Source organism: Haliaeetus leucocephalus, unplaced genomic scaffold (genome assembly GCF_000737465.1).
Source record: "Haliaeetus leucocephalus isolate CR32 unplaced genomic scaffold, Haliaeetus_leucocephalus-4.0 Scaffold953, whole genome shotgun sequence".
NCBI lineage: Eukaryota > Metazoa > Chordata > Aves > Accipitriformes > Accipitridae > Haliaeetus > Haliaeetus leucocephalus.
Genome location: NW_010973389.1, coordinates 692,303 through 711,621, shown reverse-complemented (window position 1 = coordinate 711,621; position 19,319 = coordinate 692,303). Strand labels below are relative to the sequence as shown.

Sequence of the window (19,319 nt, the reverse complement as noted above, 5' to 3'; positions counted from 1 at the left end):
CTTAGGTACAAAGCATTTATTTAGTTGTTAAGTAGCATGTATGTAAAAGATAGTTATTTGTTAATTTTCCAGAAGGCACAATGCCTTCTGAGGAGCAAAGACATTCTGATAATGGCTTTTAATTTAGTTCAGTTTTTGACTGCTAGTGGGTTGATTTTGGTTAATATCTAGGAATTGCTTGAAGAAGACTTGCTGGTGGTTAGTCCCAATGCAAATCAGGCCATTAAAGACTTAATGTACAAGACAGGTCAAGTTTCAGTCATTAGCTGGGTTATTCCGGTGGTGCCATTTACGTTTCTTTAAGTAGTTGTTATACGAGTATCAATTTTCCTAATTTCTAATTGAGACTTGGAAACATAAGAGGGCTACTCTGCCTTTTACAGCTGACACGAGCATTAGAGGTGCACCATTCAAAACCCAATTGAATTACAAACTAGGCAGTCATAAATGTTTTCAAAGGGAAGCAATGCTGGTATTCTGGCACTGTGCAGGTAATGTTGCTGCTTCTTGAACTCCTTGTTCAGTCTTCAGTCGATTTGTGGTTTTCTGTGGCTCCAACCATGAGTTTTTCATCTGTCTTTACCTCTTCCATAGAGTTTTGAGTTCCTGTGAAGCGTCCTCATGGAGTTGAGGTTTAATCCAGTTGTACTTACTGCATGAATTGATGGAGATATTTGGATGGCATCTTTATTAAAAAATAAAAATAAAAATCTGTGTATAGAAAAGCAGCTGGTAACTTAGACAATGTGCTTTACAACATTAAATTTCTTACTTGCAACAGTACATTCTGTGTTCAAGCATCTTAAATTCATTAACTGAGCTACTCCCCCCCCCTTTAAAAGTTTATTAAATATTTTTTTTTCTGCTTCATTTCTTATTTTGTCCCATGTTTTAAATTTAGGATGCTAAAAGATTTCTTTGGCACTGAGGGAGTAAATCATACAGTCTAACTGCAGGCATCTAGGCTTGATAGAGGATCAATTTAGCAAAATTAATGCCTTATTCCAATTCATTGAAATGTTTAGGTTGGATAGTAAAGCTAGACTTGCTCCATTATCTGTAAATACTATATTTTTTTTCTCCCCATTGATAAATATTTTCTGGCCAGGAACTTTAATTAAAGCTAAGCAAGAGCTGGTATTGATGTTTGATTTCCACTGTCCAAAATATAAGCAAATGTATAACTAAGGTCAGAGATACAATTAAATGTAGGTACAAAACAACACCATGCAGATTGTATCACTCGTTCTTTTTACTGTGCTTGGGTATAAATTTTTATTAGTTTTTCATACATTGTTCCCATCTCAGATCCTGAAACACGTTTCACTGTTGAATACAAATCTTGCCATAATTCTAGATGCATGCTTCACTCACTGGAACTTAAAACCCAAAATAACTGCTATGAGCAAACTGGAATAAACTGTAAAAGTTTGGGTGATGTAATGCAAGGGATTAAAATACAAGTATATATCATAAAAATTTATGTGTATATCATAAATGGATTTATCTATGTAATATGACTTTTTCAGGGTCTCTTGACAACAGGAGTAGAATTTGAATCTCTTCCTGCAGCTCTTTCTCTACCTGCAGAATCTGGTCTCTATCCGGTAACTCTTGTTGGTGTTCCTCAAACTACTGGACAGATCACTGTCAATGGTAAGGGATGTCTTTAGTCATTCTCTTCCTAGCAAAGCAAACACATGTTTTACATCTCTGTGGATTACCTCAGTTTGTATGCCATGTATATATTTGCCACTCTGAATTCTCCTCAGTAAGTAACAGAAAAAAACAAAAAAAGAGATCTGTTTTCTATACTAGACTTCATTAAAAACATAGCCTGATAAATCACTTGGTTGCAACAGCAGTAATGAACACATATTTACAATATCTTATGTACGAGAGGAAAAGGATAATGAACTTGAACTCCCCTTTATTAACACTTTCATTTGGAAAGCTTCTGAGGAGGATTACTTGAACTTTTTCATGAGAATGCAGAAGATAATCTTGCAGTTCGTTTTTCTTAATTAATTGTGTTCATGTAAGATTACAGAAATTTTTGCAGATTGCTTCTGTAGAAACAATTTAGCCAATGCGTGTAGTCTGTTGCAGTCGAGATACCATTTCATTAATAAGCCTGAATTGAATTGTGTTTGTAGTAAGTAAAGAGAATTAAAGAGCTTTTGTAGAAGACAAGCAGATCAGTCTCCTAGAAAAGGAGGTATATGTGAAGGTGATAGGTTCAACTGAATCATCTTACCAACACACAGTTTTAGGTATGTGTTCCTGGCATACAGAGTTACAGGCAAAGAACCTTTTTAATAAAGCTAAACATGAAAAGAAGATGGCTTTGAACTTCAAGAAACTCTTTTCTCACCGAATTTTTCTTAAGTGCTTTTCTGTCTGCTCCTAAAATGATTCTTCATTTGATTTTTTTTTTCACAGAAACTATTTCAGTAAATACAGAATAGCATCAAAGCATTTAGAACATTTGTGCTGTAGTTGTCTGCTTTTAGTTTCACATACTAAAAATGTATTGCAAGTAGAGGAGTTGATTTCTGCACTTGGCAGCTGTTTGTGTGTCAATGTATCAAATTTTTCTTCAGATACAGCTTATATATATCGCCTGGTAAGGGATCGGTGTAGAGGTACTTTCCTACTAAATTGAACTTCCAGCAGATAAGCTGTGGTATTTTATGGCAGGTGTCTGTGTGTGTATGCATATATACTTTTTTTTTCCTAATTAATTTCCTTTAGGATTCTTTTTTCCTTACCTTCTGAATACCTTCTGAAGAGTTGAGACTCTTCCCTGTAATCATTTTTTGGAGGAAATGGGAACTGTTAATGTATGTTGAAGGGTAATAAGTTTTATGTGCACCAGTGGATTAGGTGATACAGTATAAAATAGTGGTCTCTACAATGACTTGTGATGTTGATCTTGTAAAGGATTCTGCAGAACTTAACCACAACGCGTGGTAGAAATCATGGACTCTTTTTAAAATTTTTTATTTATTTTACATGTCACAGATACAAAGGTGTGCATGTGTGTTGTTTGTATATTGTCATGTAGTTATAAATGTTTTTATTTAGGGGGTTTGAAAATGTTTTACATATTTTGTGTCCTGAGAAGATTCTCCTGTAGAGAAGATGGTGGCTTGGGTAGCATAAATGTTGGCAAGATCTGACTAGTAAGCTTAGTAATTTTACACCTTTCAGAAAACAGAAAAATTCACAACATACTGGTGTTTTCTTCTAAAAATCAGGTTACCATACTTCAGTTTTTGGAGTCTTCAGTGATTGCCTTCTGGACAATCTTCCAGGAGTGAAGACCAACGGCTGTACTGTTGAAGTCATTCCAGCTTTGCCAAGGCTGCAGATCAGTACCTCCCTTCCAAGGTGAGAAACTGAATTAAATGATGATTTTATTTGGTCATATTTAAGTGTTAGTCACATGCTGAATAAAAACTCCTTCATCTGAGTATATAATCAGTGCTTTAGTAAAGTAAGACATAAACTATATCTGTACTATTTACTTTAGAATATAAATCTAAGTTTTTTGTTTTACTGCATGAAACCTTGGAATTTCATAGAAAATATTTTGCTACTTAATTAACTGAGGGAGTGTAATGGTTATTCATTATTAATGTCATACTTTTAAAGGACTGAATCCTTTAAAGGCTAATTGTTCATAAAATCTTGAAGTAAAGAGGTAATCCATGGAGTAGTGTAGGTTGGAAAATGTGCCTCTGGAGGTCGTCTGGTCCAGGGTCTTGCTCAAAGCAGGGCCAGCTTTGACAAGTGATATGACTTAAATGTTAGATAAGGGTGCTCAGGGCATGTTCTAGTTAAGTTTTAATTATCTCCAAGGGCGGTGTTTCCATCACCTCTGTGGGAAATCAGTTCTAATGTCTGACTGCACTCACAAGAGGAAAAATAATCCCCTCTTCCTTTTTTCAAACTGAACAACCCCAGCTCTTTGAACTTGTCCTCATACGTCATGTCCTCTAGCCTAATCATTTTGATAACCCTCTTCTGGACTTGCTCCAATATATCTGTATTTCCATTGTTCAAGAGGGGCCCAGACTTGATACCATACTACAGAAACAGTATGTTTAAGAGTACAGGAAGAATCAACGAAAATAACTTCCTTTTACACTCACCAAAAAGGACACAGTAGTAGTGTGGGTTTTTTGTGGGGGTTTTGTGGTTTTTTGAGCTTTTTTTGTGAAGAGTGTGGCTGACTAATTCCATTCTTTTAGAAAGAGCTGGTAAGACACTGATTCAATTAAATTCTTGGAACTTTTCAAGTTTCAGAGCATTCAGCTACTAAGTGGCATGTCGATCACTGTATCTCAGAGACTTGCCATCCATCTACCATTTTGCAAATATTTGTAAAAGTATGCAGTTTCAGTTTTCCTTTTTTTTTTTTAACTATTAGTTTTAGCTATGGATCAGGAAACAGCCTTTTGTTACTTACTGCCTTGATAGCTCAAGTACCACAGGGATCGTTTTATTGATTGGAAGATCTCAGCTTCATTTATGATCCTTAGTAGGATGATCATCAGTATTGTATGACACAAAGAGATATATATGTGTGTGTATATATGTAATTTTTTTTTTTTTTGGTTGTGTTCTTCAGTATGGCTTACTTATTAAAGCAAGGGAACCAGTTTGGTTCTGATTTTTCCATATGGAATTCCACTTCTCTAATGTGGAATGGGCTGTGTTGATGGCATTGTGTTACAAAGATATATAAGTAATATCCTGATGAGGACAGCAAAATAAAAAAAACACTGCAATTGAGTTATGTGTTGGTCAATTCCCTATAAATATTCTGCTAGATATGGAGTCTGTATGGTTTAGCTGTAATCAACATTAATAGTAGCTAGCCAAAGCTATGAATAAATTAAAGAACATGATGGGCTTGAAAGACTTTGAAAGAATTGCAAATATTCTTAAATGGACATAATATCTGCACTTTTGGGATATATGTTCAGCTGATAATGTGGAACATTAACGAGATTTTCTTTGTATATTGGTGTTTTCTTACTTGTTCATTGGTGTTAAATTTACTCTTAGTTTCTTCAGATGCTTTAGTTTCAGTACTCAGTCTTAGTTCCTGTAACACCCTGGGAATTCAGATGCACTTCTGGCTACTTTGCAGTATGCCAGAGAGGTCCCTGCTTCCCATCACTTACTCCTCCCAGCCTCTACCATGCCAGCAAATTGCCTCACGTGACTCCTGTCAACAATGGTTTATCCTTTGGGTTCTCTGGAGGATGATGTACGTTCAAAAGACATGGTGAAGAACTGAAGTGAAGAACTTAAATAAAGAACACTCTTAATTCACAGACAGCAGGATAAGATCGGAATCCAATTTTTCTCCTTGCATCTTGCTGACTTTCTTTACAATTACATTTCCACTGACAACCATCAGCACGTTAGCTTTTATAGCTCCTTCTACTGGAGTCAAGATGACATTTCTTAATTTTTCACCAAATTTTTTTTTGAAGTACTAGAGAAAATCTTATACCATATTTAGTGCCTTCTTTGTAGGTGAAACTGTAGGACAAGGTTTGTTTGAAAAGTCATAGCGCTTTATCATTTCTTTAAAAGTTGATTGCTGTAATAGTAATTTGAGGGTGATAGTCATATTGCCAAGAATAATTCTAGGTCTTTCTGGCATACCATAGTGTCTTTTTAGAACTGTAAAAAAATTTTTATTGATCTATGTTACGGAAGGTCAATTTAATAAGCTCAATTTAGCAGAAGCTGTAATAGAATCATAGAATCATTTAGATTGGAAAAGACCTTTAAGATCGAGTCCAACCATTAACCTAACACTGCCAAGTCCACCACTAAACCATGTCCTAAGTACCATGTCTACACACCTTTTAAATACCTCCAGAGATGGTCACTCAACCACTTCCCTGGGCAGCCTGTTCCAGTGCTTGACAACCCTTTCAGTGAAGAAATGTTTCCTAATATCCAATCTAAACCTTCCCTGGTGCAACTTGAGGCTGTCTCCTCTCATCCTATCACTTGTTACCTGGAAAAAGTGACTGACCCCCACCTCGCTACAACCTCCTTTCAGGTAGTTGCAGAGAGCGATAAGGCCTCCCCTCAGCCTCCTTTTCTCTAGACTAAACAACCCCAGTTCCCTCAGGTGCTCCTCAGAAGACTTGTTCTCTAGACCCTTCACCAGCTTTGTTGCCCTTTGGACATGCTCCAGCAACCTCCATGTCTTTCTTGTAGTGAGGGGCCCAAAACTGAACACAGTATTTGAGGTGTAGCCTCACCAGTGCCAAATACAGGGCAATCACTTCCCTGCTCCTGCTGGCCACACTATTTCTGATACAGGCCAGGATGCCGTTGGCCTTCTCGGCCACCTGGGCACCCTGCTGGCTCATATTCAGCCGGCTGTCAACCAGCCCCCCCAGGTCCTTTTTTCCACCGGGCAGCTTTCCAGCCACTCTTCCCCAAGCCTGTAGTGTTGCATGGGGTTGTTGTGACCCAAGTGCAGGACCTGTCACTTAGCCTTGTTGAATCTCATACAATTGGCCTCTGCCCATTGATCCAGACTGTCCAGATCCCTCTGTAGAGCCTTCCTACCCTCAAGCAGATCAACACTCCCGCCCAACTTGGTGTCGACTGCAAACTTACTGAGGGTGCACTCATGAAGCTTGTTAGTATATATTTTCATCATTATATGTATTTATGTATATATTTGTGCATAAATGTATATGTATCATGTATATAAAAATATTACACTACTGAGTAAAACAATCCTAATAGAAAAGCCTATAAAGTAAGAAAATTGAGGGAAGAAAATGACAAATTTGTAAATAAAATTGGGGAAGACTTCATATGGAAAAATATCAGTCTTTTCCATGAGAACCAGAAATTTTTGAAGCTGCATGCCAGTGCACCAGGCATTATAGGTGGCTTTCTTGATGAGTACTTTCTAATATGCTAAAATAATTGTGCAATACTGTAATGCTCAAAATCATGTTTATGGGTAAAGAGGGAACATGCTTTAAGTATAAAGCCAAGAATTTACTGTCTGTATCTTAATGATTCCTGTATTAGACTATTATTAGTCCAGATGCAATTATTACAGAGGAAAGAAAAAGAGAAAAATACTCTATACAGAAGAAGAATCACTATTAATAATACACTTAAAATTGCTATACACACACTGTCTATTTTCCACCTGTTTTCCTGGTGGTGTGCTTCCCCTCCCACTGCTCCTCTGGGTCCTAAGGTTGGCCTTTTCAGTCTGGTGGTACAGCGAGTTGTCAGCATATAGAGACCTTCACTGAGAGGAATATGATGTTGATGGTGTTTTTTTTTTTTTTCCCACGCTAGAAAACACTTGAAGCCATTTTTGTCTGCTAACACATTTTTATGCCTTGTTCTTTCTTCTCTCAAGCTCCACGTTGCATCCAAATTTAATATGTGGTGCCTTTTTGTATATTAGATTCTTTTTTCTTTGTTACCCCTGAAAGTTCTTCTTGCCCAGCTTCGTGTCTGCATTTCTTTGACTGTTAGTGAATTGTTTGTAGCTGTGAGGCCTCCAGTGCTAAGCATATGCCTCATCTGTTACCATCCCACGCTAGTACTACTCTTTGCTGCATCCTGTGTCTCCGCTTTGTGATGCCTCTGCTATCATACCAGACCTGTGTTTCTGTACACAGTGTCACTGTGTTAGTCATAAATATCTCATTCTACCAAGAACAACCACTTTCCATTACTATCTATATAAATGCTGCTGCAGTAAGTCAAACCAGATTTACAGGCAGGTCAGAACAAGTTCAGAGCAGGCACAGAATCATAGAATGGTTTGGGTTGGAAGGGACCTTTAAGGGTCATCTATTCCAAACCCCGTGCCATGGGCAGGAACATCTTTCACTAGATCATGTTGCTAAAAGCCCCATCCAACCTGACCTCCAATGATGGGGCATCCACAGCTGCTCTTGGCAACTGGTTCCGGTGTCTCACAACCCTCATCGTAAAAAATTTCTTCCTGTGTCCAACCTAAACCTATACTCTTTCAGTTTAAAGCTGTTGCCCCTTGTCCTGTCACTACAGTCTCTCCATCTTTCTTATAAGCCCCCTTTAGGTACTGAAAGGCCACAATAAGGTCTCCCTGGAGCCTTCTCTTTTCTAGGCTGAAGAACCTCAGCTCTCTCAGCCTCTCTCCATAGCAGAGGTGTTCAGCCCTCTGTGCACTTTCATGGCCTTCTCTGTATCTGCTCTAACAGATCCATGTTTTTCTTGTGCTGGGGACCCCCAGAACTGGATGTAGTATTCCAGGTGGGGTCTCATGAGAGCAGAGTAGAGGGGGAGAATCACCTCCCTTGACCTGCTGGCCACGATTTTTTTGATGCAGACCAGGATACAATTGGGTTTCATGGCTGAATGCACACATTGCCAGCTCGTACCTAATTTTCCTTCTACCAATATCCCCATGGCAAACCTCAGTGCTGAGGTCTTGTAAGTTCAGAACAAAGCTGTTGGCTATACAGTACTTAAGAATTGAGATGGTTTTTAATTTAAGAAGCTGCATTACAGGGAAGGATGTGTAAGCTGATTAGCTTGGGCTTGGGTTTCAGATGTACATTGATACCGTCATTGAAAGTACCATTTGTTTGAGTTGTTAGTATGCAATTCCTTGATACTTTTATCTAAGTATGGAGGGAGACAAGAAATTCCTTCTTTCCTGTCACTCCAAATGCCCAAACTTCAGAGTGCTGCAGTGATAATGATACATGACAGTAAATTTTAAATTATTAAAAAATATGTGTTTTAAGTACTTGTTGTAAGAGGTGCATTCTGAAAGACTAAAATCTGCTCTTGTTTGTGCAGGCTGCTTATCTTGTGCTAAGGAAGAATAGGATAGAAGGGAAGGATAGCAGAAATACCTGCCAAAAGAAGTTACTGAACCTGGGTTTACCAATGGATTTATCGGTCATTAATCTCAGTAGCTTTTGCCCTTGTATCCTTGATCCCTTCTGACCACTTTGCATTAGCATGAAAAATACAGTCAGAAGTTGAACCTCTGCCCATCTGTCTTGTTCTGCAATTCTCATTTCTCATTCATGTTCTAAAGGGTTCATTTATATTCACTATTTCACCTTTCACACAGTGAATTTCCTACAGGATCCACTCCTATGAGTTTTATGCCCTCTGCTGTCCACTAGAACTGCATTCTCCCAAGACATATATATATATGTAAAATACTGCTCAATTCTGCTTTATCAATGATGTGTTGTCGTAGCACTGTGCATATCTGCTATTTCAGTAATTGACTAGTTTGACACATTTGTTACTTTAAAATGAAATGCTTGATACTAATTTAAATAAATTCTCATGTTTCTGATGCTTTAGATACCCCATGCATTTTCTCTAGCATGTATAATGTAGAATAATTTTTGTTTCATCTCTAAGTTATTTTTACAATATATTGCTCTACTAAGTATGTCTTACCTCCTATTTCAGATACTGTTTATGATCCCTTAAGAAAACAGTTTCTGGGTGAACAGCTGCATAAAACAGTTAGTGCTGCTTATCTGTCATTAAAGGTGTTTCTGTCTTCATTCCACATATATCATATTAGGAATGCCTAGCAATGTAAGATAATGTATCCTCTCTTGTGAGTACAAAGGTTTCATCTCTTCTGAGGTTTCTTCCACCAGTTGACTTTATTCTCACTTTTGTAATTTTTACAGGCTGAGCAGGGTGCAGTATGGACTTCAGGATCTTGCAGAGGACTCTCACCCTGGTTTCTCCTATGTAGCACTCAACTTCTTATTCGCCTCAATTTTATTTTTCTTTTTACATTCAGCTCTTGATACTCATTGTTACTCAACCCTAGTGTTCAAACATGTGATAGATCAGATATCACTTTTTTCAAGTTTGCTCATTCTAATGACCTGCTCTTGCTTTTTTTCTCTTTTCCCTTTCTTACGTTTTTTTCAGAAATTTTTAATAAGCTTTCACAGTTAGGAATACATATTTTATATTGTTTGAAATCGGACTTGTCTTATGCATAAAATATTAACGTTTGTCCTCAATGGTTATAAAAAATGATGCTGGCTAAAATGAGAATTGAAAATGATATCAACTATCCTCAAGACTGCAGAACAGTAGTTTCTGAGTCTTAAGAATAGAACAGTTAATAGAAGAATAAAGAATAGTTAATAGAATACATTGGACAGGCTTGTCCAATGTAACTTGGACAGGCTTTTAACATTTTCGTCATAATATTTTGTTTGTCTGTGTGTCACATTTTGTAGGTCTGCTCATACACTTCAGCCTTCTTCAGGGGATGAAATCTCCACTAATGTGTCTGTCCAGCTTTACAATGGAGAGACCCAGCAGCTTATCATTAAGTTAGAAAACATTGGAACAGAACCGCTGGAGAAACTAGAGGTCACAGCGAAAACAGTCAACACCAAGGGTGTGTATGCTGATTTATATTTAGAAATAATAACAATCACTTCTTCTCTGATAAAAGGGGACTAGTTGTGTTATACTTCTTTTAGGTCAGTTTAGAATAAGTAACATAATCCCTGTTACAGAACTGGAATCATTGTTTGGTTTTATTGTAGGAATAGAGACATGAAAGAGAATGTGAGAAAATGTAGGAAAAAAATGAACAAATTGTAGAACCATCCGTGTGTCAAAGGGTCACCTGCTTTTTGGAAATCTAGATTTCATTTTAATGTTACTTGGAAAAAAAAATCCTGAGGCAATTACTAGTAAAAAGCAAGAATCTTGGGTCTAAATTATTTTCTCCTTATGTCTAAATACACTGATTAGTTAATTAAATAAATTGCCATTAGCAGTAATGCAGTCCTACTTGAGGGAATGGAAATAAATAAGCCTACTTCTATCTCACTTAGTGAGCAATAAGAAAAAAAAATGGATAAAAGACTTTAAAAAACAAGGCAATAAATAAAATAAGCTATTATGAGTTAAAGAAGAATTGAAGGCATGGAAGAAATACAGTACACCTCCTGCTTCCACTTATTTCTCTTAAAATAGTCTGTACATATTAGTATTAAGAATTAGTCTGACAGGTGAATCTTGTCTTTGTTTTGTGATGTGTTTATTGTTTTTGGTTTGTCCTCTGAGGCATCATTATGAAAAAGTTATTAACAGAAGAACTGCAGATGACAAGCGAGATGAACGGCATTATTGGAGGAAACACATACGTAAATAACTATGACTTTTGACATGGCTGTGTGCTGTGGGTACAATGTAAAGTGCTGAAAAATGCTATCCATGGCAAAAGAACTCATGGTCCACATCAAGCATGTAATAATTATGTTATTTCAAATGTGATTACATGTAGGTCTTGCAAAGGATGGACCTTTGCCTTTTTTAATAGACTCTCTTCCATTTTAGTTATTATCGTAAATTGATACAAATGCATAAGGATTGAGTCACGGTACAGTGCAACACATGACATGGGATTCTGGTGATAAACAGGGAACTAAAGATTTGCAATGTCAGCAGCTCGGTTTGGTCAGTGAATACTACTTGCATGGAAATAATGTGGATATGACATTAAATCATCTCTAATAGCAACACAGACTCTTAACTTGATATTATATATCAAGTTTAGAGCATATGCAGAAGCTCGTGAACTATTTGTAGTGCATTAAGAAGTTGTCTCCTGGATATTCTTTACTACTCCTCAGCTGGAATGTGCCTGTGATTTAAACTGCTCAAGGTCGCCTTGAAAGCTGTTAGGCATCTTCATCTGCCATGACCACAGCTTGCCTGTCATGGGAGCCCATGAGAAGTTGTTGTCCATTTCAGCCAAATACAAAGAGCTTTCAATCATTCTTCATTTCACCTGATTTGCTTTGGTTCTTTTAGTCTTGGCAGTTGCTCGTAAATCTTTTGCAGCTGCTGCATGCCTGCCTGTCTGACTTCCAACTCCTTACCTTCTGTTTCTGGGACCACAACTTTTAGCACAAAGATGAATGCTGTGAATAGCAAATATTCTCTTTTTTTTGTTGTTGAAATTACTGGATGGGATTAGCTGTTGCGGTGCAGTGACCTGACTTCCCTCCTTCGTCATGTTATCTATAGCCAGTTGCTTTTCTTGAGGAAGCCCACTTCTCTGGCATTGTTTTCAATGGTGTCTTGTTAATGAGAACCTCTGAAGATCAGTCTTGCAAACTTGCCTTCCCTTACTTGCTCTCTTCTATTTCTTTCAGGTGCAGCTCTTTAGCTTTTCCACTCTGGCCCTCAGATAAATGAGCAGAAATTGCAGCTCACCCTGTGCAGTTCATAAAGGACATCACAGGGTTTTCGAGTCCTTTAGTTAGCAGGCGTGCATTATGGAACAGATCCTGAGGCAAATCAGCAAAAGGGACTTGTCATGCTGCCACAATAAACATGTCTGTCATGTCTTTTAATGTCTGATTGTACCACTCTGTGTACCAGGCTGTGGTGTCTGTAGGTTGGACATCATATGTATACTGTCAAGGTTAACTCTGTGTCACCTCATATCATCCCTCACCAGGTCAGATGGTCTAATACTTTTTTTAGAATGATGACGTGCAAAGGGGGATGCATTTCCATCCTATCTCTCCAGTCAGCTCTTGTCAGAGACATCTTATGTCTCGGTTAGGGGGTGCACTCTAAAAGCTTTGATAACCCAGCTATTTGATCCACTCAGGGGCAAATGTAACACTAATGTTTTCAAACTTGAAGCACTGGGAAGAGTGTGCCAGGCTTTCTTACCAGCCTCACATATTATTAGGCTCTAGTAGTGAGCACCAGCTGCACACACTGAATGAACTTGGATAATGAAGCAAAACCTTAACTGATCTTTCTGAGAAGTGGTTGACCTCTAGAGTTTAAACATAGAGAAATAAATTCACCTGTCTAGCTGTATTCTTCCCGTGGTCTTTGAACACATCTGCTTACTGTCTCAGCTGTTTAGCTGTGCCAGACCACAGATGAAAAATCTGCTCTGAGGTCCAGGTAACCATTTTAAGAACTGTGAATATCCTGGAATAGACCTATTTACCTTTTTTTGCCAAACAAAACTGTAAAGTCTTTCAAATTGGACTCAGGTTATGTTCCATAGAGAGTTATGAATACAGGCATGCTTTTCTCCAGTTAGTCCAAATGTCCTTGTGAAGGTAGGACAACAAGGAATGTTGGTAATCCAGCCCCAGCCTAGCTGCCATGGTTTTACTATCCGGGTTTCTCAGCTCAGGTCTCTTCCTCTATGCTCACATTGGCTGACCAAGATCATGATTTTGTACGACTCTTACCAACTCTTTTTTCCGCTCATAGTATAAATGTCAAATGGTTCATGATTTTAGAGCATTTTTTTCCCCTCCTTTTAGGGATAGTTGCTAATTGCCTAGAGGGAGCTCTGCTACATAAATTTACATTGTAAAGACCATACCAAGTCCTGCAAGTTCATTTCTATCTACTAGGTCTGAATTAAAAGTATTCTGGATTGTCTCCTCAATTTGAAAGAGGCTGTTTGTCCCCAGTCTCAAAGGAAAAGTAATAATAATACCGGTACACTGTCTATGAGCTGATGAACTATTAGTGCTTTTGACCCTGTAATTCTAGTGTGCACACCCCACAGTTCCTCCTTTTAAAAAAAGGTGGTGGTTACTCTGCAGTGCTAAATACACAACTTTCATTTTTACTAGAGTTTTGTGCACTTGGAGAAATTAAGATCAATGAATGCCAATGCCTATGCATTTAGAACTGATAGCAATTTTGAGGTCCTATGTATTCTGCTAGGAATATATACTTCAGCTGGTGAGGCATCAAGAATCAAATGTGCAGATTACCATAGAAATCTGAAGAGCCTTGTTACCTTGAAGCCCATCAGATTTCTGTCTTCAGGTATCTGATTATACTTGCATTTAGTGTACCTTTGTGCATGTTGAATTCAGAGATGTGGAGTACTTGGGTCTCATCCTTATGTGCTAGTTGGAAACTGCTCTTGCATTTATATTTCCTTTCAACTGCTCAGCTTGAGAAGCAGCCGTTGTTTTGGTTATATTCTACCCAGACTTCACATTTCAGCTATAGTCTGTTACCTTTTTCTTTCTACTTTGTTTCTCTTTGTCCTTGTCTTTAAACTCTTTCTACCAGTTTTCCAAGAATTTTAATTAAATTCTAGTGTTGCTAGCATCTCACTGGACCTCCAGGCTGAACTGCATCTTTTTATCCCCCGTTTTGTTTTTTTGTTTGTTTGTTTGTTTGTTTGTTTTTTGTTGGTTTTTTTTTTTGCATATCTGTGTTTGTCAGGAATCCACAACTGTGCTCAGGACACTATTCCACGTATATATAGCTTCTCTGATGCTTTAAGTTCAGTTTGCAGTTTCGAGGCTATCTGCAGATCATAATGCTATGGTTAACAGAGGATTCAGTCCCATCCTGTCCTATTCTCCCACAGAAAGACAAAGACATAAGAATTTAGCTCAGTAGTCACAGGACATTAGGGGATGCTGCTTAGGGACAGCATGCACGTCTCACCACTGTTGTGGTCTTTTTGTTGTGTTTGCCCAGCATCCGTAGTTGCTGTACGTACATACTCCTTTTTAAGTAGCCCTTTGTGGACTTCCCCATGAATTCGCATATCCCGTTCTGAAGCTGCTGGTACTGCTTGCCTCTGCAGCCTCCTGTAGCAACAGATTCCAGAATTTCACTACCAGATGGGTAGAGAAGTGCTATATCTGTTTTAATCTGATAGTTTTATCAAGTGTTCCTAGTTCTTATGCCAGGGAATTTAGTGAGCAACAGTTCTGCATTTGCTTTATCTGCCATCTTTGTAATTTTTGTAATCTGCAGTCATCTTCCCCTGCTCAGCCATTCAAACTGAAGGGTCTCAGCTCACATGGCAGCTGCTCCACCCCTTCATCATTTCAGTTACCCTTCTCTGGACTGTCTGTAGCTTTAGTATGTCGTCCTTGCAGTACGGAGATCAAATCTGCAAACAACATTTAGGATGTAAGCACACCAAGGTTTTATATAGTGGCAAAATGCCCCCTCTTTGACTTGCTTTCAATATCCTTCCTAATGATGACCTGTTTTCTTGTTTTGGTTTGGGTTTTTTTTTTTTTTTCCCCCTTTTTTTCCTGTTGCTGCTCACTAAGCTGATGATTCCATGGTGATTTCATGAGTCAATGGTGACTCTACGGTTTCTTTGTTGAGTTGTAATTGCCACTTCCAAGTTCAACATACCAGCCAAAGCTTGTTTTTTTTTTTTCCTCCTAGTTGCATTATTTTACCTTTATGTATTTTGAAGTCAATTTTTTTGCCTACTCACTTAATTTCATGAGGTCCTTTTGGGTTTCTTGCCTTTGACATTACTACTTCCTGAAATTGAAATCTAGTCAAGATAAACTCTCTGGAAATGAATCTGATCAAGTGGTGGATGTAATTTGCAGAACAATTTAATGCTGATAGCTTTAAACATTTTTATTGAAAGAAATGTCTTTGTCTACACTGTTGTTCTATAAAGCATTTTATGAAGAGAAAAAAAGAAATTAAAAACTTGGTAGCCCATAAATCTACATGTTTGCAATCTATGCAATTGCGATATTAATGTTCAAATATAGCAAATAATAAATACACAGTGCTAATCTAACTTGAATTTGTTCCTATTTAAGTAATTCTTAAATTTATCATTTTATGGTTTTGTTTGTTCACTGGTTATCTTAAGAGCAAATAATTTTGAGAAAAATGGTAGTAGTCCTAATAGGTGTTGTGCTATACAATAGCATGAATTTATGATGGTGGGAAGGTACAAACAGATTATGGTTTCTAATAATTGTTTTAAGAGCCATGTGAAGTTAAATACCCAAACAGAGAGTTAAATTATTTCAGTAAAGAATGTTATAGATGTGCTTACATTAAAATAAGCCATAGAAAAAAGCAAGATTTACCTGGGAACTTAAGATTGAAAAGAATTGAGGACTTCAGGTTCTTGTGATCTCAAAAGACTTGCTTTTCCATCGAGTTTCCTGCAAAATGCCAGTGTAGATTTTTTTTTTTTTTTTTTTTTTTCAGACCTTAAAATCTATTACAGGTTAGGGCAACCCAAAGATAGATTGTGGGTAAGCTGTTATATGATACTTGTTAGATTTTAATGACTTAGCATCCAGTAAAAGGATAAAACAAGTTACTAAATTAAATTCTTGATTAACAGTCGCTTGTAACTTCAGTTGTTTGCTAAACACAAATTTTGGGCTCTGGAAACAACTGAATGCAGGCATGCCCCAAATAAGGCTCTTTCACACTGAACTGAAAAGTTTGAAGACCCATGCCATAGTATAAGTCACTGTAATAATGATGACTGAACAAGGTGAAGAAAACATTATTAAACTATAAACCAATGTCAGATAAATATAAACTAGATTTTTCTCTACAGCTTAACTTCTAGCTCAAGCATTTAGACCTTGTCTTGTAATTACAGGTGTCAGAGAGTATCTACAAGGGTTACTCTCACTTGGAAAGTCTTTTCACTCATAATTTCTTAAAATAAATCTCATATTTAGTGAAAATACATTTTGGAAACAATTTGTTCAATAAACTGAAGATACACTCAAGTGCTTGGGATATGTCATACTTTCTTTACATTGAGGAAAAACATCCCTGTAGCATATTATGTTTTTACTTATCGGGAAAAGGGTATAGAGATTGCTGTACTTGTTAAGCTACTTCTTTTCTTGAAAATAGAAGAAAATCAGAACAGTGATATGGTTACAGCTAAATCATTGGATGAGGTGGAGGTGACTTTAAGGAAACAATTATTAGGAGGATTTTTTATTTCTACCTCATCTTTATTCTTATAAAGAAGTCCATAATATTGATTTGATGCGAAAAGACTCAAGATAACAATTGATGGTCTGTGAGAAAAATATATCTGAGGCAAAGCAGTTATTGTTTAGGTAGAAGTTAATGAAAAAATATTAACTTTTTTTTTTCTTCCCTAGATGCATTTTTTTCTGTGCAAATCACCAAAGTTTGGACTGGAATTCTAACTACTTTTTTTGAAAGATCCTTAATTCTAGATTGTAGTTGTTGAGGCAGTCTTCCCACCCCATTTTCTCACATATTGATCTTAGATGATGGTTTTGGAAAGGCTCTGAAATGCCAATACACTAACTTGCTCTTAAATACAGTAGCCTGGTACAAAGTAGAGATGAACTGTGTGACTTTCAGTGGTCCCTGTGTTATGCAAAGCAGTGCTGAGATGGTATTTAAATGATCTTTTAGAAGGATTCTTCAGTGTACTTTGGAGATAGTATGCATTGTGACATTAAATTAATATATTTTTAGGATTCTCCCAGTCAAACCATCATGTTTATTTTATGTATTAATAGACTTTTCTGCAGTGTTTAGCATTGTATGGTCTTGCAAATATTAATGAATTTATGAATGTGGGGGTTTGACTCTGGCCAGAACCAAAGCCCCCAGCCAGTTGGTCGCTCACTGCCCCCATCTTCTCCCCCAGCAGGGTGGGGAAGAGAATCAGAAGGGCAAAAGTGCAAAAACTTCTAAGTAGAGATAAAGGCTATTTAATAATCAAAGGAAGGAGGAAGTTAAAAACAAACCAAAATTACATTTTATGGCATGGAATATCCTTTTGGTCAGTCTGGCTCAGCTGTCCTGGTTGTATTGCCTTCTAGCTTCTTGCCCGCTGCTGGCCTACTTGCTGGCAGGGCGAACTGGGAAAAGAGAAACCCTTGATGCTCTGCAAGTACTGCACAGCAATAGCCAAAAAGCTGGTGTGTTGCCAACACTGTTTTAGTCACAAGTCCAAACCACAGCACTGTATAGGTGTCTATAAAGAAAATTAACTCCATCCTGTAAAATGGATTAGAAGTGTAACACTGGGAGATCAATTCCACCGCCCGGATCATTCATGAAGTGTGTAAAAGAAATCAGACATTAGCAGATATTTCTTGTGTTTATTTAGTAACTGAAATAAGATTAATTCAGGAAGTAGTCACTGTTATTGTACCATTCTAGTATGTAACAATCTTTTCTGTCATTCTAAAAAAAAAATTTGCTCTTGCATAAAGTTCATAGAATATCACTTTTTAGATGGCTTCTGCTGAAGGTACTTAAATGTCCATGACTTTTGGTTTTGGCATACTTCAGAGCTTGAAATAACAGATAACTAACTCACTGTTCTTCCTGAAGTGGACTTAACCCTCTGCTCTTCTTCGTTTCAAGATGGTTCTTTCGATGTTACTGGAGTAATAAGGAGACTGAATAACTGGATAAAGTGTCTCAATGTATTGATGAACAGTAAATATTGTTTTTTTTTCTCATATGCCTTCTGGCACTTTAGGCTTAGGGCAGAGGAGCTAATAATAACAGATGCCGTATCTCATATGGACCAATGATAAATAATTTTTCAAATACCTTTTAACATGAACTAATCCTGTCTGACAGCATCCTTAATATTTGGGTCTTGTGTACTTTATGCTTCTCAGTTTTCAGAAAGGACTTTTGTTTTATAAAAAAATGAAAGCTAGTAGTCTTCCTAGCCTTCTCCGTTGTGTTTCAGAATTGCTCCTGATTTATTTTGGTGTAATATTTTGATGAAATGTTTTGTGCATTCATATGCCATTTCCCAAGTTGGAGTCTGTATGATTCCAAACTATATGAACTTCTAGGTCCCCTTCAAGCTGTGTTCTCAAGTATTCAAATGTATATTTAATGCTGTCTGTTGTGCCGTATTTTTCTTCTGGTAGTGTTCTTAACTTAGTATCATATTTTGAGCTTTGTGATCTACATGCTTCCAGGCCAATGTCAGTAACCTCTCTAATGTCTTTCTAGCATTACATTAATTTTTAATGCTTAATTCTGAATATTTTAGAATATTAACAGAAAATGACAGATCAGTTAATACTCTGTGCAACAGTTATAAACTTAAACTTCCTTAACACAGTGGTTATGCTTATGAATTTTTTCCTTATTTTAATATAGAGAAGCTGTATGGGGACTTCTTGAGTTGGAAGCTAGAAGATACCCTCTCCCAGTTTCCTTTAAAACCTGGAAAGATTGCAACATTTACTGTAAACATTAAAGTGAAGCTGGACTTCTCATGCCAAGAAAATCTTCTGCAAGATCTCAGTGATGGTGAGTTTTTAATTTCTCCTTGTTTAGGAGGGTTGTATGTGCTTCTGAGAAACACCCAGTTGTTACGCCATTTGTTTTAAAATACGGTGTGTGATGTGGCTGTGTATTTTCGTATTTGTGTCTTTTAATGTAAAGACAATTGTTCAGTGAGCTGTATGGATTGGAGACTGAAT

General features: G+C 37.2%; 1 protein-coding gene across 1 annotated transcript in view; it reads left to right on the top strand.

Moving 5' to 3' along the window:
- Nucleotides 1-19,319, top strand: part of TRAPPC9 (trafficking protein particle complex 9) — a 517,140-nt gene that overhangs the window by 69,584 nt on the left and 428,237 nt on the right. The window contains exons 12-15 of the mRNA XM_010584242.1: nucleotides 1,530-1,656; nucleotides 3,261-3,393; nucleotides 10,296-10,459; nucleotides 18,994-19,146. Of these exons, the coding sequence (XP_010582544.1) occupies nucleotides 1,530-1,656; nucleotides 3,261-3,393; nucleotides 10,296-10,459; nucleotides 18,994-19,146 (577 nt within the window). The remainder of the gene's footprint in view (nucleotides 1-1,529; nucleotides 1,657-3,260; nucleotides 3,394-10,295; nucleotides 10,460-18,993; nucleotides 19,147-19,319) is intronic.